The sequence below is a fragment of the Sapajus apella genome, unplaced genomic scaffold, assembly GCF_009761245.1.
Source record: "Sapajus apella isolate SASKATOON/1434 unplaced genomic scaffold, GSC_monkey_1.0 scaffold22, whole genome shotgun sequence".
Taxonomy (NCBI): Eukaryota; Metazoa; Chordata; class Mammalia; order Primates; family Cebidae; genus Sapajus; species Sapajus apella.
The window spans coordinates 5,485,389-5,510,281 of record NW_022436962.1 but is presented as its reverse complement, the minus strand read 5'-3'; the positions used below and the strand labels follow the sequence as shown (position 1 = coordinate 5,510,281).

The following is a 24,893-nucleotide window of genomic DNA, read 5'->3' as shown; positions in this document are numbered from 1 at the left end:
CTGTCTCTACTAAAAATTCAAAAATTAGCTGGGCATGATGGCACGTGCCTGTAATCCCAGCTACTTGGGAGGCTGAGGCAGGAGAATCACTTGAACCCGGGAGACGAGGTTGTAGTGAGCTGAGATCACGCCACTGCACTCCAACCTAGGGGACAGAGTAAAACCCCGCCTCAAAAAAAAAAAAAAAAGACTCAAGGCAGGCAGAACACTCGCAGCCTTGGCAGAGTTTGGTGACACACGCAGTGCAAGTGCTCAGCCACCCACGTCTCCACATCATCCTTATCTTTTCCAGAAGGTGTCTTTGCTCCCCTTCCCTACAAGGACAGAGCAGGCCCTGAGATGGTGGCACTTGCTCCTCTTGTAAAGCGTGGTCTCCCGCAGGACTGCATCAGAAAATGCCCTCTTTTCCCAGGTTCACAAACCACTGCCCTCCTCTTGGCGGCCACTGCACCACTCCCACCCCTGGAGATCATCATCGTGGGAGGTAAAAATGAGCCATGGCGTTTCTGTTTATGCTGGAGCTGGAGGCAGTGCCTGAGACCCTTCAGCCCTCTGCTCAGCACTGATGTTTATCATCGGGGCTGATTTGTAATTGCTGGAACAGAGCCAGGCGAAGGTCAGGCTGCGAGGCAGGTCCTGGCACAGCACGGCCAGGCTGAGGACTGAGTACAGTGACAGGGAACACCCTCCCACCTCTGGCCCCATCTGTCCCTTCTCCCTACACCATGGCCTGATGCTTGGTTTTTAGTTTTGTTTTGTTTTTGCTGCGAAACCCAGTTATTTAAAAACAATTTTCTTTTGTTTCTTTTTCGTAAATAGCCTTTGTTGGTTTTTATTTTGTTTTGTTTTGTGAGACGGGGTCTCATTCTGTTGCTCAGGCTGGAGTGCAGTGGCGTGATCACGGCTCACTGCAACCCCGACCTCCCTCGGCTCAGGTGATCATCTCACCTCGGCCTGCCAGGTAGCTAGGACTACAGCCACATGCCACCATGCCTGGCTAATTTTTGTTTGTAGAGATGGGGTTTCGCCATGTTGCCCAGGATGGTCTTGACCTCCCGGGCTCCAGCAGTCCTCTCGTCCTGACCTTCCAAAGTGCCGGAATAGATGTACCTTTGTTGTATTTTTCTGATCATAAGACTAGTTCAAGCCAGAAGTGGTGGCTCATGCCATAAGCCCAGCACTCTGAGGGGCCAAGGTATGTGGATCGCTTGAGCCCAGCAGTTTAAGAGCAGTCTGGGCAGCATGACGAAACCTCATCCCTACAAAAAATAAAAAAACCTTCTGGGTGTGGTGGTGCACAAGCCGGGGGAAGTCAAGGCTGCAGTGAGATGTGATCACTGCCCTCCGGCCTAGAGGACAGAGTGAGACCCTGTATTCAAAAAAAAAAAAAGTTCAGACATTAGGTACCTGTTTGGGAAAAAAAGTAAAATTTCACCTTGCATCATATCCCAGGGTAAAATCCAGATGAATTCGAGATCTAAGCTAAAACTTCTCTAGATATAGGGTAATAGGTCTTTTATTTTTTCATTTTCATTTTTTTGAGACAAAGTCTCGCTCTGTTGCCAGGCTGGAGTGCAGTGGCACAGTCTGGGCTCACTGCAACCTCCACCTCCCAGGTAGCTGTTACCTCCCAGGTTCGAGCAATTCCCCTGCCTCAGCCTCCCAAGTAGCTGGGACCACAGGCGTGCGCCACCATGCCCAGCTAATTTTTATATTTCTAGTAGAGACAGGGTTTTACCATGTTGGCCAGGATGGTCTCAATTCTCTGACCTCGCGATTCCCCCACCTCCGGCCTCCCACAGTGCTGGGATCACAGGCGTGAGCCACCACGCCCAGCTGATATAGGGTAGGAGTTTACCAGGATAAGAGGAAGCAGAGCTTTCCAAGTGGTGAGAGCATCACTGCAAGGGACCCGAGGCCGGGCTTCTTCCAGCACCTGGGAGAAGAGGGCGGCTGCATGAGGAGGCCAGGAGAGGGCATTGACAGAGGGAGGCCAGCAGGTCACGAAGGGCCTGTGAGTCTGGACTTCACATTGAGGCTACTGGGGAGCCACTGAAAAGCTTCATGGACAGGTCTGTCCCACAGCAAGGTCCCTGGGGTTGCAGTGCAAGGATCGCCTAGAGGTCAGCAAAACCAGGGAGAAGGTTGTTGCCATAACCCCATGAGGTGACATTGGCAAGGATGGAGGAGAGGGATTGATCCGGGTGGTGCGCAGGCTGTGGTATCTGTGTGTGGGTGGTGAGGGGGTAGAATACGTCGATTTCCCAGCCTTCTCCCAGCTCCCTGGGGCCACTGGTAGGGAAGGTGAGTAAGTGCAGAGGCGTCCACGTTGTCTCACCACATATTCTTCCTTTCCTCTTCCCAGCAGGGTTCTGATTGGAGCCATTGGGTGTTTAGAGGAGCCCCTTGCCGAGGGAATAGTGCAGGAGTCGGCAAGGCAGTGGGAGGAGACAAGGAGTCGTTTTTGAGGTACTTTGGGGCACACAAACCAAGATACTCATCAGACAGTATTACCGTCATAGTCGTGTCTGGCTCAGCGATTCAGCTTTGAGACACGGGTGTGTAGAATGCAGCCGATGCCATCGGGGTGGATGGGATGATCCAGGGAGAGGGTCCAAAGGTGAAAACAAAGGGGGCCTGGAGGAAGACCTTGAGAACACCCAGATTTCTCAGGGAAGAGGGGCCTTGAAGGAGGCCTGCAGGAACTGTCAGAGAGCTAGGAGGAAAGCCATGAGGGCTGTGGTGGAGACCTCGGGGGAAGCATTTCAGAAGAGAGGGCCTAGCCAGCAGGGTCAGACGCTTCCCACGCAGTTTGAGCAGCATAAGGAATAAAGATAAATCTGATTTAGCAACAGGAGGGTCAGAAGTGATCTGGATGAAACTAATTTTCACAGAATGTTGGGGGTGAGGCAAGAGTGTGTTGAATTGAGGAATGAATAGGGATCGAAAAGTAGGGCTCTTTGAGGAAGTTTGGGTGTACAGGAAGGCGGGCGCTGGAGCTGAAGGGACTGCAGGCAGAGGCAGGATCTGATTAACTGGGAGAGATGGGCAGGTTTAAAGGGTGGTGGGGGCCAGGCACAGTGACTCATGCCTGTAATCCCAGTATTTTGGGAGGCCAAAGTGGGCAGATCACAAGGTCAGGAGTTTGAGACCAGCCTGGCCAATATGGTAAAACTCCATCTCTACTAAAAATACAAAAATTAGCTGGGCCTGGTGGCACATGACTGTAGTCGCAGCTACTCAGGAGGCTGAGGCAGGAGAATCGCTTGAACCCGGTAGGTGGAAGTTGCTGTGAGCTGAGATCGCGCCACTGCACTCCAGCCTGGGTGACAGAGCAAGACTCCATCTCAAAAAAAAAGGGTGGTGGGAAGGCGCTAAGAAAGAGGGAACAGCTAAGGCTGTGGGAGAGCGTGCTGGAGTGCAATAGAGGGAAAAGGGGTGGTACCAGAGCTTGTAGGGAGGGGTGAGCCTGGGCAGGAGGAGAGGGAAGGATGAAAGATGAGCCTGCAGAGGTGGCAGGAAGTTGGAGAATTGCGATGGGTTGTTTCCGCTGTCTTCCTGGGAAGAAAGCAGAGGGACTGTTTGCCAAGAACAGGGGTGGAATGGGATGAGAGATACTAAAAGAAGGGAGAAGAATTCAGATAGTTGCTATGAAAAACCAGGAGACAGCTAGACCCATAATGACAGTTACCTTTCCTCGAAAGCTTCCTGTGGGTTTGGCACTGTTGCAAATGCGTTATCCACACACCTCCACGAAGCCTCACTACAGCCCGGTACTGGATGGGATCCCCGTTTTACGGATGAGGAAGACAAATTAACCTGTCCACATTGACATAAGAGCAAAGCGTGGAATCCTGGCCTTCTAACTTTTAAGCTGGTCTTCGGCATTGGCACCACTCAGGAACGTGAGGGTTCGCAGGAGCTGTAGACAGTGGCCGGTACCACGTGGGGTGTGAGCTACTTTCCCCAAAGAGCCCAGCGCCTGGGAGGAGGAGCCAGCTTTGGCGGGCGCAGGTGACCGGAGTTGAGGATACTGGCAAGATGGTGCCCAACGTGCTGGGTAGAACAAGAGGGGAAGCAGTCAAGGTGGATGGTGTAGAGGAGTCAGAAGTAGGTCTCATTCCAGCACTTCCACTTCTGGGTCGGTCTACACCCCAAAGACTTGAAAGCAAGGACTTACACAGATATGGGTACACCCGTGTCCATAGCAGCCTTAGTCACGGTAGCCAAAAGCAGCCCAAGGACCTATCAATGGATGAATAGATAAACAAGCTGTGTATATACATGAATTGCTAAAATCAATATCAAGGTATCTACATACAGTGGGGTCCTACTCAGCCTTAAAAAGGAAGGAAACTCTAAATTCAAAGTTTGGAGGTGTCCCCATTTCACAGATAGCAGCCTCTGTTTGGCAGGACTTAAGTCTCACTCTTGCCCACGTACTTCCTCAGCAGCAAGAAGGCTGGCAATGAGAACTGAGGATTAAGGAGACTAGCCTTGTCCTGAAACATCATAGTTTTTTTTTTTTTTTTTTCTTTTGAGACAGAGTCTGGCTCTGTTGCCCAAGCTGGAGTGCAGTGGTACAATCTCAGCTCACTGCAACCTCCGCCTCCTGGCTTCGAGTAACCCTCCTGCTTCAGCCCCTGAGTAGCTGAGATTACAGGTGCTGACCACCATACCTGGCTAATTTATGTATTTTTAGTAGAGACAGGTTTTCGCCTTGTTGGCCAGGCTGATCTCCAGCTCCTGACCTCAAGTGATCCTCCCACCTCAGCCTCCCAAAGTGCTGGGATTACATGCATGAGCCACTGCACCCAGCCTGAAACATCAATTTATGATTCGTGGTTCAGGGAAAAGCCACTAAAGAAAGTAGCTAGCAGAGGACAGTTGTGGGAGTCTCATCTTAGCTTGATGCTAACAAGTCTCTTGTTTGCTAAAACAAACTCGACTTCTTCCCAGCTGCTCAGTCCCTTGGGAGCAAGGGTAAAGATGGAGAATAAAGTCACTGTCAGTGCTCCGCCCTGGTCCCAACTTCCCACATCTGGCCCAATGGGGCTGCACTTTTCCTTGTTTACCACATTCCTTTAGGGAACGTCAGTGGTGGGCAGGCTCTGGGAGCTGGTCTGCCTTGCCTCACTGCCTCCCAGCTATCACCTCCCTCCCCTAGCTCTGGACATCCTCAAGGTTGCAGGCCTTAGCAGGCAGCCAAAGACCCAGGTGTACTCAGTGTGGACTCCAGGAAGTTTTTACTTTATTTATTTTTTTTATTTTTTTTTATTTTTATTTTTTTTTTGAGACGGTGTTTCACTCTTGTTACCCAGGCTGGAGTGCAATGGCGCGATCTCGGCTCACCGCAACCTCTGCCTCCTGGGTTCAGGCAATTCTCCTTCCTCAGCCTCCTGAGTAGTTGGGATTACAGGCACACACCACCATGCCCAGCCAATTTTTTGTAGTTTTTAGTAGAGACGGGGTTTCACCGTGTTGACCAGGATGGTCTCGATCTCTTGACCTCGTGATCCACCTGCCTCGGCCTCCCAAAGTGCTGGGATTACAGGCTTGAGCCACCGCGCCCGGCCTACTTTATTTATTTTTGTTTGAGATGGAGTCTCACTCTATCACACAGGCTGGAGTGCAGTGGCGCCATCTCTGCTCATTCCAACCTCTGCCTCCCGGGTTCAAGTGATTCTTCTGCCTCAGCCTCCCTAGTAGCTGGGATTACAGGTGCCTGCCACCACACTCAGATAATTTTTGTATTTTTAGTAGAGATGGGGTTTCACCATATTGGTCAGGCTGGTCTTGATCTCCTGACTTCAGGCAATCCACCCCCCTTGGCCTCCCAAAGTGCAGGGATTACAGGCCCGAGCCACCGTGCCTGGCCGGAAGTTTAACATATACACAGGTGTGGCCTACAGTCAAACTTGGTGTGGGAGCAGCCTGGCCTGGACCCAGCTCCCCGAGGGAGGGGACAGAGAGTCTGGAGAGCCACTAGCAGAGGGCACAAACTAAACAGGTGCACATGTGGCCTTGGGCCCTTCAGGGAGGTGGCCTCAGGCTCAGCCTTTTCCTCAGGAAAGGTTGTGGGTTGCTTAGCAATGCTCTGCTGTGGGTCTTGCTGAAAGGCAGAGCCCTGGGCTCTCTTTCCAGAGGCGGGATGGAGTCACAGGCATCCATTCTCCTTGCATCCCTGGCCTCTTACACCAAATGCCCACTCATCTTACCCCTGCCTTGGCCTGCCCTGGGCCCCGGCACCAGGCTCTCTTCACCAGCTCTGCTCACCAAGTCCCGGCTGGACTAAATGATCTGGGGTGAGGAGTCAGGGGTGTGACTCTGGGGTCTGGGGAAGAAATGTGGCCCAGGCTGAGAAAGCTGAGGTCCAGGGTTCTCAAATCTACTGCCACACTGAACCTACTGGCATTTCAGCCTCAGGTTGGGTCTGTGACAGTGGTGAATAGCATGGGAGAGCACCCCCCACCTCCAACATCATCAGTTTCAAATCACGTGGTTTCTATTCATCATTCATTTATTTATGCCCAGTTCCTTATTCTACAAACTTTCAGCTCTGGGGACACAGGGATGGGTAAGGTATGAATCTCTGCAGAGAGATGGTGAATTGAATGTCACCCCTAAAGGTTCATCATGCCAAACTAGCATTTGGCTTTATTTGGCAGACACCATTTCCTTATTCATCCAGCAACTCTCAAGCATCTGCTGTGAGCCAAGGCATCATGCTGTGTGCTGGGCATTGAGTCGGTAATAAACCATATTTCATGGCCCTGATCCTGCAGGAGAGATGGAAAAAGAAACAGAGTGATAGGAGCCACGACAAGGGAGGGAGCGAAGGGAGCTGTGGGGAGCGGGAGGGGAAGGGCTCAAGGGTCAGGGTCACTTGCCAAAGCACACCGTGCTTGATGCTGATGTTGATCCTGAACCATGGGTAGAGTGAGGCCAGGTGAGAATGGGGTAAAGAAATGCCTCTGCAAAGGGACAACACTGTAGGATGAGGCTTGGGAATAAGGACGTAGACGAGGCCACAGAGGGAAGCCTCTTCCTCTACATGCTCTGCTCTATCCATTTACCAAACTGCACTCCTCCTTCAGGAACCAGCTCAAATGTCCCTGCCTGCATGGGTCCTTCCTCTGCTCCTTCCAGGCGCAGCCCCCTGGCTCTGTGCTCCATATACATGAGCAGCCTGGAAGGTCTTTCTCAGCTTCCTGTTTGCTTCTGCCAGAAACCCCCTGTGCATGTCAGCGCTCAGCCAGGCCCCCTCCACAGGCCTTGCTCTGTGCCCCAAGCTCGCTGTAGTTACTGCCGTTCATGTATTCTTCGGGTTGCCTCTACCCAGCCTTACTGTGGTGTGCGGCATATTTTTCCTACGTCTATTAGTTTTCATCTTTGTCCTCAAAGTTAAGCACAGGCCTTTTCATTTGAGTCTCATTGCCAAGCACTGAGAAAACCGGCACAGGGAAGTCACAGAGCAAGATGGAGTACAGTGGCGGTCCCTGGGCTATAGACCCTGACTCCTGATGGTGTGAAAATTAGAAGCCCAATGGTTTTTTTTGTTTGCTTCTTCTTGAGACAGGGTGGTCTCCCTCTGCTGCCCAGGCTGGAGTGCAATGGGGTGATTCTGGCTCACTGCAACCTCCACCTCCTGGGTTCAAGTGATTCTCCTGCCTCAGCCTCCCAAGTAGCTGGGATTACAGGTGCCCAACACCACACCTGGCTAATTTTTGTATTTTTAGTAGAGGCGGGGTTTCCCCACGTTGGCCAGGCTGATCTCAAACTCCTGACCTCAAGTGATCCGCCCACCTTGGTCTCTCAAAGTGCTGGGATTACAGATGTGAGCCACCATACCCAGCCCCCAATGGGTTTCTGACCCTGGTTTGTATTCTCTTGAGGCTGCCTTCTTCCTAACTCTGCCTCAGCAAAAGCCATGGAACCCTTTCCTCCAGATGGTCCCTCCTCTTAGCCTGGCATGAAATCCAAGGGAATGCTGGATGTTCCTGTGAGAACCTTTGGGGGTGACATTCAATTCACCATCTCTCTGCAGAGATTCATACCTTACCCATCCCTGTGTCCCCAGAGCTGAACCCAATGCCTTGGCATTTGTGTGCATCTGGCCAAATGATCACATGACCAGATGTCTCTCTTTGAGTTTGTGTTGTGTGCTTTGCGGGGAGCTCCTGGCAGGAATATGGCATTCATTCCTTACCGTATCACTGTGACCATGGGGAGCACAGCATGGTAGTTAAGAGTATATGTGTTAGAACCCCAGAGACCTGAGTGTGAACTCCAGTCCTCCCACTTACAACTGATACAGTTTAAGAATGACACCATCAGCCGGGCGAGGTGGTGGGCACCTGTAATCCCAGCTACTCGGAAGGCTGAGGCAGGAGAATCACTTGAACCCGGGACGTAGAGGTTGGGTGACCTGAGATCGTGCCACTGCACCCCATCCTGGGTGACAGAGCGAGACTCTGCCTCAAAAAAAAAAAAAAAAGAAGAAGAGGGACCGGATATGGTGGCTCATGCCTGTAATCCCAGCACTTTGGGAGGTCAAGGTGGGTAGATCACAAGGTCAGGAGTTCAAGATCAGCCTGGGCAAGATGGTGAAACCCCGTGTCTACTAAAAATATACAAATTAGCTGGGTGTGGTGGCACATGCCTGTAATCCCAGTTACTCAGGAGGCTGAGGCAGGAGAATCGCTTGAACCTGAGAGGTGGAGGTTGCAGTGAGCCAAGATTGCACCATTGCACTCCAGCCTGGGTGACAGAGTGAGACTTCGTCTCAAAAAAAAAAAGAAGAAAGAAAGGAAGAAAAAAAGAATAACAAGGCCAGGCACACTGGCTCATGCCTATAATCCCAGCACTTTGGGAGGCTGAGGCAGGCAGATCACTGAGGTCAAGGGTTCAAGACCAGCCTGGCCAACATGGTGAAACCCCATCTCTACTAAAAATACACAAATTAGCTGGATGTGGTGGAGCACACCTGTAATCCCAGCTGCTCGGGAAGCTGAGATAGGAGAATTGCTTGAACCTTGGAGGTGGAGGCTGCAGTGAGCTGAGATCACGCCATTGCACTCTAGCCTGGGCAACAGAGCAAGACAGAGTCTCAAAAAAAAAAAAAAGGAAAAAAGAATGACACCATCTGCAAAAGGGGAAAACGTTACTGCTGACTTCCAGAAGCTGTAACTCCTCCTGAGCATGCTGTCCAGAGGCAGTGAATTCACAGCAGTTTGTTTCTTAGGTACCACAGTGATGCGATGGTTGTTAAGACCACAATAAGAAAAGCATACAGGCCGGGCACAGAGGCTCACGCCTGTAATCCCAGCACTTTGGGAGGCTGAGGCAGGAGGGTCCCTTGGGCACAGGAATTTGATACCAGACTGGGCAACACGGCGAATGCATCTTTGCAAAGCAAAACAAAACAAAAATTAGCCAGGTGTTGTTGTTCATGCTTGTAGCCCGAGGTGGGAGGACGGCTTGAGCCTGGGAGGTGGAGGCTGCGGTGAGCCGAGATTGTGCCACTGCACTCCAACCTAGGTGACGGAGTAAGACCCTGTCTCAAAAATAAAATAAAGCATATAGGAAACAGGAGGAAAGGAAGGTCTCAAGGTATAAGTGAAGGTTGAGGCATGTGAAGGGCCCCAGCTCCCAACAGCCCAAGAGGGCTCCTCCCTCAAGCTTCCTCTTGCTGAGACTGGAGCCTCACCAAGCTCTGTCCACTTCAGATGGCAGTGCTGAGGAGTCAATTACATCAATGACTTAAGTAAAGTACGTAGCGCAGTGTCTCACACGTTGTAAACGCTAAATGGTGGCCGTGGATATTGTGATTTCAGTGATGGGTGGCTTGGGGGGAAGGGCTGTGTCTGGACCAGGCACTCAGGTGAAAGAGTGGCTTAGCAAGCAGCCCCGCTTATGCAAGAGAGCAGAATATAGAGGTTAAAAGGTCAGACTCTAGAGCCTATGAACCTGAACTTGAATCCTTGCTTTATCGTGTAATAGCTGCATAATCCTGGGCTTTGCTTTCTTCTTCTGTAAAATGAGGATGCCTTGTGGAGTCATCTGAGGACTGCGTGAGTGCATAACGGAATGAGAGGCACCTGGGGCGGCAGGGCGGCAGGCAGCAAGCACTCACCACGGTTAGCACTGTTATGCTCTTGGGCACTCCCTGGACTAAGGATTTGGGGAAAAGGATTAAACTCAGGTTGTGGAACTTGACTTCTCAGGTGGACTGGCAACCAGGGGTGGGAACCATGCCCTTTAGAAATACGGGCTCTGGCTGGGCGCAGTGGCTCACGTCTGTAATCTCAGCACTTTGGGAGGCTGAGGTGGGCAGATCATGAGGTCATCAGATGGAGACCATCTTGGCCAACATGGTGAAACCCCGTCTCTACTAAAATACAAACAATTAGCTGGATATGGTAGTGGGCGCCTGTAGTCCCAGCTACTCAGGAGGCTGAGGCAGGAGAATTGCTTGAACCTGAGAGGCGGAGGTTGCAGTGAGCCGAGATCACCCCACTTAAGCCTGGCGACAGAGTGAGACTCTGTCTCAAAAAAAAAAAAAAAGAAGAAGAAGAAGAAATATGGGCTGAAGGCCGAGTGTGGTGGCTCACACCTGTAATCCTGGCACTTTGAGAGGCCAAGGCGGGAGGATTGCTTGACCCAGGAGTTTGAGACCAGCCTGCAACATAGTAAGACTCTGTCTCTTCCCCACAAAAAAAAGAAAAAGAAAGAAAGAAAGAAATACAGGCTCAAAGCTCTGAAATGAGCTCCTCCACTGTTAGAATTTCTCTAGTTTCTTCACCAGATGGAAGGGATGGCCATTCTTGCACCTGAGGCCCCACCATCTGCAGACATTTGGCCAGGGGGCTGGAGGCTGTGCCCACGCCGTCAGTTGCCTCACACACTCACAAGTGGGTTGGCTCCTGGAGTGCAGTGAGAAGCCACCAAGAGGTCAGGCAGGGTGGGAATGGAGCAGTAGGGGGGGCATCTGGGATGCCTGCAGGAGCACAGCTTTTCTTAGCTTCGTGACTGCATGGGCCTTGGCTTCTCAGCCCACATTTTACCAGGTACACATGTTCCCCTGGGGGATGCCCTTGATGACCCCTCTGAAGCCCTGAGCATGTGAGAGGCTGTGCCCAAATGGCCTGCATTCTTCTGGGAAATGAGAGCACAAGCCTCCAGCATTGCTTGTGAAGTTTATTGGGTGTGGATTGGGCCGCATGCTGTCTATCAACAGGGCTTCAGATTGGGAGCAGGGGATTGCTGAGACCTCTGCTGGGCTGTGGTGTTGAGGGGCCGTGCTGGGGCCATGTGGGAAGAGCCTGACTCCCTTCCATTTCTGACAGCCTCCATGTGGGTTATTTGAGGATGGTGCCCTTGCTGTCATCACCAAGCACTTCCAGAGCAGCTGCGGTGTGTAAACCCCCTTGCCGAGCGTTCTCACTCTCTCCTGCCTTGGTCCGGGGCTGGGAGCTCCAGTGATGCAGCACTGCCAGTAGTCTCAGAAAGCACACGAGAAGGCTGTCCTGCAGCCACCCCCCAAATCATATACCAAAGCCCCCAGCCCCAAATGAGGAGTTCCGTTTTTCAGGGATTAGCTATGCTCCTGTATGGGAAGGAGCTGAGTGTCTGTGTGGGTTTTTGTGTATAAGTCCCGGAACATTCCCAAAAGGATGTTTCCAGAAACGCAAACCTAAGTGGGTGAGGTTACACTCGGGCTCCATCCTCACCTGTCATTTTCTTCTCCCTTCTCCAACCCCATTTCTGGGTCACAGTTCCCCCAGAGGCCCCTAATAACTAGGAGGGGTGAATGGAAGGGTTCCCTCAGAACTCATCCTGCCAAGGCCAGTGGAGACAGCCAGCGTTTCCCCGGAGTGGGGGCTTTGAAGTAGGGGAAGCAGGTATGGGATGGTCTGGGAAGGGTCAGAGCTGAGATAACTGAAAAAGAGGGTTGCTGGCAGGTGCAGAGACCCAGCCCCTGAGCCACTGCTAGAGCAGGAGTTGAAGAACTTCCGTCTGAGAATGGCTAAGAAAGGGCTGCTGGCCTTTTTGGGGAGGATGCAGAGATTCTGTGGCTGGCCTGAAGGAATGCTGTTGGCTAAAGTGGTAACTTCGGCAGGAGGAGGCCTGCTCTCGGGGGGCCATGCCCTCAACACCCTCTGCTACATACGCTTTGATGTGAACTTGTCCCCTGGTCTGCCACATCCCCTAAGTTATGAGGGCAAGACTTTCTCATGTAGCACCGTGTCCCTCATCTGGTGTTGACGGAAGCCTCCTGATGACGGGGCCACCAAAGGGTGGGGAGCACGGCCTGAGCAGGACTCTTGGAACACCTCTAGAGCACAGACTCCCAGAGCCCAAGTGCCCAACGAGCGTAGCTCCCTACAAGTGCTAGTTGACATTGTAGGTGGGGATGATACCTGTCCCTATCCCATGCCACCCCTGTCACCATAAGACTGGGGTGGGGCTGGGGGAGGCTTCCCAAAGCAGTCTCATCCCTTCCCAACTTGTAGCCCTCCAGGCAGGTCTCCAGGGCTTAATGTGTGGTCATTTCATTTTCCCTGGCAAAGTAGTTCCATTGGCTGCTGGGTAAGGGCAATGCCCAGATACTAAGCAAAGGGGCAGGGGCTCAGCTCGGAGGAGGCTGGGGCCCTGCTGCCTGCCCTTGAGGCTTAATCACCTCTCATAAGGACCTGGATTTTTACAGCTTATCTCCTATTCAAGGCTTTCTTGTCATCGGGATCTAGGTTTGAGTCCTGGATCTACCACGTACAGCCCAGTGAGGATCCCCGGAGGGGCAGTCAGTCCCATTGTGCATATGAGACAGCAGGCTCACAGGTGATAAGTAACTCAGCCAGGGTCGCAGAGCCAGTTAGGGACAGAGCTGGGATTTGTGCGTGGACTGACTGTCTAAAGAGCCAAAGGGCTCATATGCCACTATGGGCAGAACTTTTCCAGAAGAGCCCCCAGTTTTCCTGGCAGCTGTAAAGGGAACCTGTAGCTTTCTAGGGGTAATATCAGTTGTTACAAGATCTTAATCTTTTTTTTTTTTTAATGGAGTCTCACTCTGTTGCCCAGGCTGGAGTGCAGTGGTATGATCTTGGCTCACCACGACCTCCGCCTCCCAGGTTGAAGTGATTCTCCTGCCTCCGCCTCCCGAGTAGCTGGGACTATAGGAATGTGCCACCATGCCAAGCTAACTTTTGTATTTTTAGTAGAGACGGGGCTTCACCATGTTGGCCAGGCTGGTCTCAAACTCCTGACCTTGTGATCCATCCATCTCAGCCTCCCAAAGTGTTGGGATTACAGATGTGAGCTACCGCGTCTGGCCAAGATCTGAATCTTTAATGTCTAATGAACTAACCCAAGCCTCAGTAGAGGACTCCTGCCCCACACACCACCAAGGGAAACAGGCATTATGGCCCCTTCCCAGGACAGCTGGTGCCAGGAATCCAACTTTTTCCAAAGGACAATGGACCTCCTTAAACTTGTCTATTTTATTTATTTCTTTATTTATTTTCAATAGAGACAGAGTCTCACTATGTTGCCCAGGCTAGTTTTGAACTCATGGGCTCAAGCAATCCTCCTGCCTCAGCCTCCTGAAGTGACAGGATTACAGGCGTCCGTCAGTGTCTGGGCCCTCCTTAAACTTCTTTTCTGGAGACTCTAGAATCTTTCTTTTTGGTGGAAAACAATAAAAGATTTTGTACTCCACATGGAATGTGGCAGGAGACTGCAGGGGGTGAACTCCCCCATCCCTTCTAGCCCTGGGCCCTGCTGCCTGCCCTGCCCAGCACACCAGCCCTGTAAGACTTCCGCTCTCCCAGGGGACCTTTGATAGGCCCTCCAGCCCATGGCCAGCCTTCCCTTGTGCAGACAGATAAGACTGGCAGCTGCAGTGCCTGGTATCAGGAAGTCCTCAGGTAGCTGGAGGGAGTGGGACCAGAGCCCCAGCTCCTGCTGGGACAGTTTCATGGGAAAGGCAGGGGAATGTTCGGGGGCCCTGAGACATGGTGGAGGCACGTGGCGGGTACTGGCACAGGGTGAGGACAGACAGGTGGTAAGGAGTTTGTGCATGAGAGCAGGACTGGGCAATGCCACATATTTCCCTGGTGCTTTCCTGGTAAATATAACTGCTGGAGAAACCAGCAGTAGGCCACAGCCAAGGCCAAGGTAAAAATGCTGCCTTCTAATCAGTCCAGATCCACTCAAACTGTGACTTTTAATGTTCTTTTTCTTTTTTCTTTTTTTTTTTAAGATGGGGTTTCACCATGTTGACCAGGCTGGTCTTGAACTCCTGACCTCAGGTGATCCACCCACCTCGGCCTCCCAAAGTGCTAGGATTACAGGCATGAGCCACTGTGCCCGGCCCAACTTTTAATGTTCTAGGGGACTTTAGCCAAGGCCTAGAAAGAGTCTCCCAGAAGCAGAGTTGGGAGTCCCCACAGATCCTGCCCTCAGCCTGGAGCTCGAGCTAGGGGCATTCCGATGCCTCCAGATGAAAAGACTACACAGATGTCACCAGGACGCCTTGGGGGCCATAGCAATTGTGGCATCAAACCATCTGAATTGGCATCACCTCAGTCTTGCTCTGGGGAAGGAACAAATACTACTGAATTCACAGCAGTGGTATCACCTGTGAGGGGTGTGGTCATTGCCAGTCAGCCCTGCCCACCTTGGCTCTGCCCTCTTCTAGGCAAGTGGCTGGAAAGTGGCCTCTGCAAGCACAGGCAGGCCCATATCTCCCAACCCCTGCTGGAGCCGTTCTCCCTGGGATCCGTCTGCAGACCTTCCTTCCTTGCAGCCAGATGGGGCCAAATGACTCTGCAGAGAGGGAGATGCCTCCTCTGCAGGTGATGGGTCACAGGAAGGAAAGAGGTGACCTTGGTGGGGGACAGCGTGAGCCAGCAAGGCGTCAGTGGGCTGTGGTTGCCGAATGCAGCACACAGAGGCTCTGGCCCTTGGCCTTGCCCTCAGCAAGTTCTCATTTTAAACTTTTCAGATAGGCTGGGCATGGTGGCTCATACCTATAATCCCAGCACTTTGGGAGGCTGAGGTGGGCGGATCACCTGAGGTCAGAAGTTCGAGACCAGCCTGACCAATACGGTGAAACCCTGTCTCTACTAAAAATACAAAAATTAACTAGGCATGGTGGCACATAATCCCGGCTACTTGGGAGGCTGAGGCAGGAGAATCGCTTGAACCTGGGAGGCAGAGGTTGCAGTGAGCCAAGATCGCACCATTGCACTCCAGCCTGGGGGACAAGAGCGAGATTTTATCTAAAAAAAAAAGAAAAAAACAACTCTCTGAATAGACAAATAATTCTCTTCCTCTCATCTTTTGCCAGTGGAGGTGGTGAAACGTTCTCACCTCTGTTTAATCAGATAAGACTTCTAGAGGAAGCAGCATCAGAAGGGCCCATGTTAGGGAGAAGATGCTGTGCTCTTCCCATGTGAACCTATCAAGGGCATTGAACTTGGATCCTAACGCACATGGCAGACACACAGCAACATCATGTAGTCCTAACGCCTGGAGGAGGTGGGGCAAGGAGCTGCTTCTTACCTCTGAGCCTGATCACTAGGTACCTCCATGTGTACAGGCTTTCAGAGGCCATCCTTTCCATTCCCCTGCCTCTATCCCACTCCCAAACCACCCCGTGGGCTTCCCCTAACCCTAATGCTTTTTTGCAAAGCAAAAAAAATAACTGTTGCTACCTGGTTTTCTCATTCAGAGGCCTGTGGACCTTTACTGTATGGAAGTTCTTTGTTATATCTAACCTAAACTCCTCCTGCTATAAGGTACAGACAGTTGGATAAGGTCTAGAGACAGAAACACAGGCAAAAATAACCTCTGGAGGTCACTGGGATGCACCATCAGTTCTAGAAGCAAGAAGAAGTTGTCCTAGCCTCCCTTTCAGATTAGCACGAAGGAAGCAGCTCTGCTGTGCCAGCTCGGGGGAGCTCAGCTCAACAGAAATCCCAACCCTGGGAGGACTCTGGGCTCCTTCTCCTTTTAAGGCAACGTCTGAGTGCTCAGGGCTACACAGACTGCAACAAGCCCCAGCCCCTCTCATTCCTGGCTATTTGGAGGAAACTGATGATTAATCAGCCCTTTCCCTCCCACCTCCAGCCTGTTTTTCATTAGGTTCTTTTTAAAGTGTTGGCACACCTCCTCAAGAACAGACACTTGGCAGATCCTAGCCAACTAGGACCCCAGTGGAGGGGAGATCCCTAGGAGGGAGTGAGGAGTAGTCCTGGATTAGAAGAAAGGGGAGAAGTCAGGATGTGGGGTGTCAGGGAAGAAAGAAGTTTACATTGAGTCCTGGCTGGGGGCGAGAGGGAAGGTCTGAATGGGAGTCCTAGCTCTGAAGGGGGCTGTGTGAAAAGAGGAGGCTGGTGAGTGAGGCTCTGTAGGCAGCTGGGCACTCCGGCACCCCAGGGATGCTGGGTGGGCAGAAAGGAGCTGCTTTGGCCCCTGATGGGGAGGGTCAGAGACGGTCACATTGACTTGGTGGCTGTTGGTGAGACAGTCAGGTCTGAAACCCAGCTTTTCCTGAACTTGCTAGGTGAAGTTAGTTAAGTCTTCATCTCTCTGGATCCCCACTTTCTCTCTGAGTGAAGCCCACAAGCAGCATGGGTCTGGAAAGGGAAGTTATGCAGTGCACAGTGGGGTCTGAGAACTCCCGAAGGGTGCACATTTTGGGAAGGGAAGAAAGAGGGGAGGGCAGGAGTCTTTGCCCTGGGGGCCCAATCTCTAGACCTGGGGCCCAGAGACACCGGTCCCTCCAGCTCTCACCTCCAGGCTCCCAAAGTGGACAGAATCTGTGATGGAACTGCTCTCAACTTGTTGGGATCAGGGGGTAGGAGAGGGAATTCCCTGGTCAAACTATGGGCGGATGATTATAAGAACTTCCTAAAAGGGCTGATCCACTGGGTTTCCTTGTTTCCATTCTATTTACATACTGCTCTCCTTTTGTCCCTCTCAAATCAAGGTTCAGTAAAGTCACCATCACTTCTGCTCTGGGGTCAAACCCAGCTCCCTGGGGGCCTGAGTGGGTGTGAGGGGGAGCGCTCTGCCCCTTGCTCCATCACCACAGTCCCAGCGAGGCCTCCAGTGCAGCTGGACCTTGGGGCCTACAGGGCAGGAGGCTAGAACGGATACATTCCAAGGCCCTGTCTCACTAGGCCCTGTGCCCCTTGGCTGTCTATTGCGATTCTAGCAGAGGAGCCAAGGACTATTGCTGCTAAAAAAAACCCCAGGGATTGGTCCCCAATGGCATGTGTTTGTGGTGCAGGTACAAACGGTTTCCATAGGACTCCTTTTTCTTTCCATTCCCGCTGGGAAGAGCGGAGGGTGTGAAGAAACGCTACGTGGGCCAGAGAACATGATAGAGAGCTGTTTTCCTTTCTTCCCTCCCCTATCTCCACACCCCAACCTGGCATCCCTGAAAGAAAACATTTTGGCCCAGCACAGTGTCTCATGCCTGTAATTCTAGCACTTTGGGAAGCTGAGGCAGGCAGATCACGAGGTCAGGAGTTTGAGACCAGCCTGGTCAAGGTGGTGAGATCCCATCTCTAATAAAAATGCAAAAATTAGCCAGGTGTGGTGGTACACACCTGTAATCCCAGCTACACAGGAGGCTGAGGCACAAGAATTGCTTGAACCTGGGAGGTGGAGGTTGCAGTGAGCCGAGATCGCACCAGTGCACTCCAGCCTGGGAAACAAGAGCAAAACTCTGTCTCAAAAAAGCAAACAAAACAAAAAAAACCTTTTAAATATTCAAACTGTAGTCTCTTCCGCTTGAAGAACCTTTCGGGGAGGACATAACAGCATCCCTTTAAGTCCCAGTTGCTCTGAGGTCTCCATCACAGTTGGACAGTTAAGTCTGACGTCTACTCTCAGGCAATCCTGCTGCTTCCTCTGCTTCTCTGATGAACGTGAGAAACAAGTGCTCTCAAAACAGGGCTCAGGCGTGGTGCAGCTTATGGAAGAAGAAACAGGGATCCATGGAGCGTGGGTGGCTTATCTTGTGTGTAAGACCCATCGAAGCTCAGCTGACTCGGTCCCATGGCCTCTCTCACAAACTTCGCAGTGTCTCGGGAGTCAGAATTGAGTCACAGAATCCAAGATCCAGAATCTGGCAGAGTCCTCCAGAGACCAGCTGACCCAATGAATTCCAGGGCTCTCCACAGAGAGGTGCTTTGTCCTTAGCTAAGTTTTTACTAAAAATAAGGATGATACTGTGAATTAAAAAAAATACATATTTGATGTTAAGGTATATTCTTTATTATGCCTACCTTCTTTAAAATTAGCTCCTTCTTATTTTGATGAGATGATGATGGTAAATAGAATTTTAAAATATAGGACAGGCATGGTGGCTCACACCTGTAATCTCAGCACTTTGGGAGGCTGAGGTGGGAGGACTCCTTCAGGCTAGGAGTTTGAGTCCTGCCTGGGCAACATAATGAGACACCCATCTTAAAAAAAAAAAAATTACAAGTATCTTTAATTGGCAAAATAAAATGTTAGTATATGTTGATCCCTCCAACATTTTTTTCCTTTGGAAATGCATTGGCTTATAAAAGTCCTTGTATCTCAGAACTACTGGCCTCCTTCTTAAAAGCAGGGCCAGGACTGGAGTGAGGGATGTGAGGCAGTCACCTCGGGCACAGAACACAGCAGAAGCCGAAAAACTCAGTGAGCAAGACAGCTGATGTTCTCATGTGTGTGTGTGTGTATATATATATATACATATATAATTTTTTTTTTTTGAGACAGAGTTTCACTCTTGTTGCCCAGGCTGAAGTGCAATGGCAAAATCTCGGCTCACCATAACCTCCACCTCCCATGTTCAAGTGATTCTCCCGCCTCAGCCTCCCAAGTAACTGGGATTATAGGCATGTGCCACCACGCCTGGCTAATTTTGTATTTTTAGTAGAGACAGGGTTTCTCCAGGTTAGTCAGGCTGGTCTCAAACTCCCGACCTCAGGTGATCTGCTCGCCTTGGCCTCCCAAAGTGCTGGGATTGCAGGTGTGAGCCACTGTGCCCAGCCTTCACGTATATTTTTAAAATTAAATTAATGCAAAAAGTCCACAATGAACAGCAATGCAGAATTTTAAAGACGCGATCAGTGTTACTATTTCTCCTTTTGCCTCAGGTTCCAATGTGCTTGGCAGGTTACTGCTTGGAGGCAGTCCTTCTACATCACCCGTGACAGGAAAGGGCAATTCTGGGTATGAGAATACTCCATAAAAGGAACTGCCACGACCTTTGCAGGTGTTTGGTTATGTCACAACCCTTAGGCCCTGAGTCTGAGGTCATCCCATTCTGAAGCCTGAACCTGAGTCCCTCTTTTGCTGCCCTCAATGGAGACTTCCACCCCACTCTCCCAAACACCAGCTGTCCTTCAGAGGCTCAAGGGCAGTTATGTAAGCGCTCCCCCACTCATCCCCATACTCATTCCTCTCTCTGTGTAGCCATCTCTTCATGTTTATTTTTCTTTTCTGAATTCTTAGGAAAGCAAGCAAGTGGAGACCAAGACAGATGCCAAGAACGGAGAGGAAAGGGGCAGAGATGCCAGCAAAAAATCCCTGGGCCCCAGACGGGACTCAGATCTGGGGAAGGAGCCAAAGAGGGGTGGTTTAAAGAAGAGCTTCTCTAGAGACAGAGATGAAGCTGATGGCAAGAGGGGTGAGAAGCCCAAGGAGGAGAAGAGCATCCGGGGCATTGACAAGGGCCGGGTCCGGGCTGCAGTGGATAAGAAGGAGGCAGGGAAGGATGGGAAAGGAGAGGAGAGGACAGCGGCCACCAAGAAGGAAGAGGAGAAGAAAGGGAGTGACAGGAGCACAGGCCTGAGCAGGGACAAGGATAAACAGAGAGAGGAGATGAAGGAGGTGGTCAAGAGAGAGGAGGATGAGAAGGTAAAAGGGGAGCACAGGAACACAGACATGAAAAAGGAGGACGAGAAGGTCAAAAGAGGAGCCAGGAACACAGACACCAAAAAGGAAGATGAAAAAGCCAAGAAGGATGAACCCTTGCATGAAAAGGAAGCCAAGGAAGACAGCAAGACCAAAACAGCCGAGAAACAGACGCCCGGCGGCCCCACCAGGCCCTCTGAAGGACCGGCCAAGGCGGAGGAGGAGGCAGCTCCCAGCATATTTGATGAGCCTCTGGAGAGAGTGAAGAACAATGACCCTGAGATGACTGAGGTGAACGTCAACAACTCAGACTGCATCACAAACGAGATCTTGGTCCGCTTCACCGAGGCTCTGGAGTTCAACACTGTGGTCAAGGTGTTTGCCCTGGCCAACACGCGCGCGGACGACCACGTGGCCTTTGCCATTGCCATCATGCTCAAGGCCAACAAGACCATCACCAGCCTCAACCTGGACTCCAACCACATCACAGGCAAAGGCATCCTGGCCATCTTCCGGGCCCTCCTCCAGAACAACACGCTGACCGAGCTCCGCTTCCACAACCAGCGACACATCTGTGGAGGCAAGACGGAGATGGAGATCGCCAAGCTGCTGAAGGAGAATACTACACTGCTCAAGCTGGGCTACCATTTTGAGCTGGCTGGGCCCCGAATGACCGTCACCAATCTGCTCAGCCGCAACATGGACAAGCAGAGACAAAAGCGGCTGCAGGAGCAAAGGCAGGCACAGGAAGCCAAGGGAGAGAAGAAGGATCTGCTGGAGGTACCCAAGGCAGGGGCTCTGGCCAAGGGCTCCCCAAAACCTTCACCTCAACCATCTCCAAAGCCCTCTCCAAAGAACTCACCCAAAAAAGGGGGTGCTCCAGCTGCCCCACCTCCCCCTCCCCCGCCCTTGGCTCCACCCCTCATCATGGAGAACCTGAAGAACTCACTCTCACCCGCTACTCAGAGGAAGATGGGAGACAAAGTCCTCCCCTCCCAGGAGAAGAACTCCCGTGACCAGCTATTGGCCGCCATCCGCTCCAGCAACCTCAAGCAGCTCAAGAAGTTAAGTAGTTACAGACATGAGCCACCAGGGCAAGGCTGGGTAGGGCCCAGAGGAGAGGGCAGGACTGCAAAAGGGAATGCGTGCAGAGGAGCTCATGTCGGCTGCAGACAGCACAAACCCTCAGGGCCCATAGCGGACTGCAGGTCATCTCATGCATCCTCCTGCTTACAGGCAGGCCACACCTGTACGTCCCCTATTACCCCTCCCTTTATTTTATTTTATTTTATTTTTTGAGACGGAGTTTCACTCTTGTTACCCAGGCTGGAGTGCAATGGCGCGATCTCGGCTCACCGCAACCTCTACCTCCTGAGTTCAGGCAATTCTCCTGCCTCAGCCTCCTGAGTAGCTGGGATTACAGGCACGCGCCACCATGCCTAGCTAATGTTTTGTATTTTTAGTAGAGACGGGGTTTCACCATGTTGACCAGGATGGTCTCGATCTCTTGACCTCGTGATCCACCCGCCTCAGCCTCCCAAAGTGCTGGGATTACAGGCTTGAGCCACCGCGCCCGGCCCAATTTTTTGTATTTTTAGTAGAGACGGGGTTTCACCATGTTGACCAGGATGGGCTCGATCTCTTGACCTCGTGATCCACCCGCCTCGGCCTCCCAAAGTGCCCAGCCCCTCCCTTTTTTTTTTTGGAAATGGAGCCTTGCTCTGTTGTCCAGGCTGGAGTGCAATGGCATAGTCTCTCTTCACTGCAATCTCCGTCTCCCAGGTTGAAGTGATTCTCCTGCCTCAACCTCCCAAGTAGCTTGGATTACAGGAACCTGCCACCGTGCCCAGCTAATTTTTGTATTTTCAGTAGGGACAGGGTTTTACCACATTGGCCAGGCTGGCCTCGAACTCCTGATCTCATGATCCGCCCGTCTCAACTTCCCAAAGTGCTGGGATTATAGGCATGAGCCACCGGGCCTGGCTGACTCTACTCTTCCTTTAAGGAGCTTCCTTTAGCCCCTCACTCCATGCTTCTCTTTCATCCTGTCGTTAAACCTGTTTCTCCTTGAAATGGAGAAATGGCCTCTACAGAGTAGTTTTGCCTTGGGTCCTTCCTTTAAGTCTTCTCTTCTCCATTCCCCCAGACAAAAATTCTCCATGTTTTACTTAGCCTCCTCTCAGGACCAGCCGAGTCCTACAGGTCAGTCCATCCAAAAGGTCTCTGGGAGATTCACCTCTCAGGAGAGTCTACCTTTGCCTAGCCAGTGCTATGGACACAGGAGCCATCCCTGGACACCCCACTTCTCAAAGCCCTGCCTCCCCTGGAAGTCTGGCCTGGGTGACAGAGTCCATGACCATTTGTCCATTTGACTGGATACCTGACCCCCACAACATCATCTGGGACAAGACATCATGAGATAAAGGACAACCTAAATTGTAATTCCAGTGGTCACTCGATGATATCCAATTTTTACAGCAAGGAAAAATGCTCCCTTAGTGTCAACACCTCATTCACATTCCACAGGCATAACATATTGCAGTGTCTGGTGCGTCCTTCCAGTAGGGAGGGAGGTGAGGTGGCTGAGCTCCCTTCTCTAACCTGGCTCTTCTTTGCCCTACAGGTGGAAGTGCCCAAGTTGCTTCAGTAGGACCAGGCTGCCAGGCACCATCTGCCAATGCCATGACTGCTCAGGCCTCACCTCCCAGGGCTACACAGACCCTGCCCACCCCGTCCCTGGCTGACCTGCTGTGGATGTCCCTATTCTGCCATGGGAGAGTTGAGGCCTAGGTCACGCTCAAGGAAGGATGCCTTATCTCTTCTCACTTTCCTTTTCTTGTCTCTGAGGCTCTCCAAATTTTTCTTTTGTACCTGGAGCTCAGGTTTCCAGACAAGAAGAGTCTTTTTAGCACATCGCTGAGAAGATGGCACTGTCCAGGGCCCATGTAGCTGGCATGCTGCAAAAGACCTGTGATCCAGGAAAGATGTCCCGCAGGGACCACATCCACCCCAGCCCCACTGCCCTCCAGGGCCAGGATTCGGGCCTCTGAGGAGCCCACGGGGCAAAGCTGCTGGGCCAGTGGCACTCTGTGTGGGACAATGGCAGAAAGATGGAGAGGCATGGGGGCCCAAAGGGGAGTGTGGGGAGGGGCTGAGGATACCCCAAAGCCCAGGCCATTCCGAGGACATGGCAGGGGCAGTGGCCTGAATGAACACTGCCTGGTGGGTAGGCTCCAGACAGGAGGAGTGGGACAGACAGCAGCTGGACTTGAAGGTTTCATGCCAAAGCAGACACTTTCCTCACACCTACCTGCTGTTGTATAAATAGCTGTGTATCTGTTTTTCCATAAGATTTTGATAATATATACAAACCTTTAGCTGTGAATGGCTATGTCCCACCTGCTGTCCTGAACTGTGAGTCCTGGTCCTAACCCTGGGCTCCCTGGAGCTCAGGTCCCCTGCCATACTATTTGAGTTGGCCGTGAAATAAATTCACATCCTCAGAAAGTGCAGCATGGAGGAGAATCTGAACTCTGAGCAGAAGATTCTCCACTGACCTGGTTGTCCAGGGCTAGAAGGCCAGGCCTCTACCTGCTCCTGAACCAGTCCTGCTGCCTGGAGTCAGTAGCCAGAGCTGTTCTCGGGGGTGCTGGGGCAGAGTGGAGCCCAGGGCACCGGGAAGGCTATATTAGGCATGTTCAGGGATGCTCATTCCATGACTCTGCCTAACCACAGGCTCAGGGCCAGGTCCTCACAGCAGTCACAGGCCCAGGAAGGCAGCAGGCAGAGAAGTGGAGTGACTGTTGGCGGAGTAGCTCCCACACTTGTGTGCCTTAAGGCTCAGAGGGGCCTCCTCTTCCCCAGCCCTCCCGCCTACTCACCAATTCCACTTCCTGCCCCACCTGCAGGAATGCTGATGATGCCGCCCTGACCATCGTCGGGTGTACATGAAAGGCATGTTTCTGAATTTCATTCTCTTGAAGATGCTGGCACCCCTTGGCACTGTGGAACTACCACCTTGGGTCTGTGTCACTTGTAGGTTTTTCTACCTCCAGGTTGCCTCAACAGCAGGAGGCACAGCAGTTTCGCCATCTTTGAGGTGAGGGTGGGGTGCCCCAGCTAGGAAGCAAGATCGCTGTGCTAGGTCTGACCAAAACCAGAGGGCAGTCTAGTCCTGGGGTAAAGCCCTCAGATCCTGGGGCACACTCTTCCCCATTCCCTCCATCCACTTGCCTGTCACTCCAGTCACCTGAGCAATCACTGGGCCCAGAGGAAAGGAGACAGACACACACTGGCTCCTGGACCTAAAGGATATGAGCTGAGCTAAGGCCGGCTAGAGCTTCCACTGTCAGCCCCAACTGTCAGCCCTACTGCACCCCCTGTGCCTGCTGGGCGCTGGGCACTAGCTAGATGCTTTAGGTTGCTTCAGCTGATCCTTCAACTCTGTGAGGTGGATACCAATAATCTCTCTATTTTGCAGATAAAGTTTGGCCCAGAGAGGTTAACTAATATATCCATGATCACACAGCTAATAAAAGGCAGAGCTCAGGTCTTTTTCGTTTGCTGTTTTTGTTTTGAGCCCAGGTCTTCAGGCCATAGAACTCCTTCTGATAACAGCTCCCTTTCCTTCCCTTACTGAAATAAGGCTGTTAACGGTGCTGCGGGAAAGCACTGGACGCTCACCTGAACCCAAACAACCTGCCTCCAAATCTTAAGGCTCCAATAGAACCTTTCGCCTTAGGAAGACCTTTCTACCAAGCTTCAAACACAATTTAGCCAGAGAGAAAAACCATTCCCTACTGTCCCGGCAACAAGTGCGCTGCCCTCTTCCTGCACGCTCCTGCAGGATGCTGTTTCCACCCTGGATGAGGAATGGCATCATTTCTCTGGTGCACTTGAACTTGATGCGGGAGCGCAGCGCCACCTGGGGGTGGACCGCAACCCAGATTCTCCAGCTGCGCCAGGAGCGCGCT

General features: G+C 51.9%; 1 protein-coding gene across 1 annotated transcript in view; it reads left to right on the top strand.

The window, feature by feature from the left end:
* Positions 1 to 24,468, top strand: part of LMOD1 (leiomodin 1) — a 57,287-nt gene extending 32,819 nt beyond the window's left edge. The window contains exons 2-3 of the mRNA XM_032288730.1: positions 19,519 to 20,985; positions 22,544 to 24,468. Coding sequence (XP_032144621.1) covers positions 19,519 to 20,985; positions 22,544 to 22,570 — 1,494 coding nt within the window. The 3' untranslated portion in view covers positions 22,571 to 24,468. The remainder of the gene's footprint in view (positions 1 to 19,518; positions 20,986 to 22,543) is intronic.
* The last annotated feature ends 425 nt before the right edge of the window (positions 24,469 to 24,893 follow it).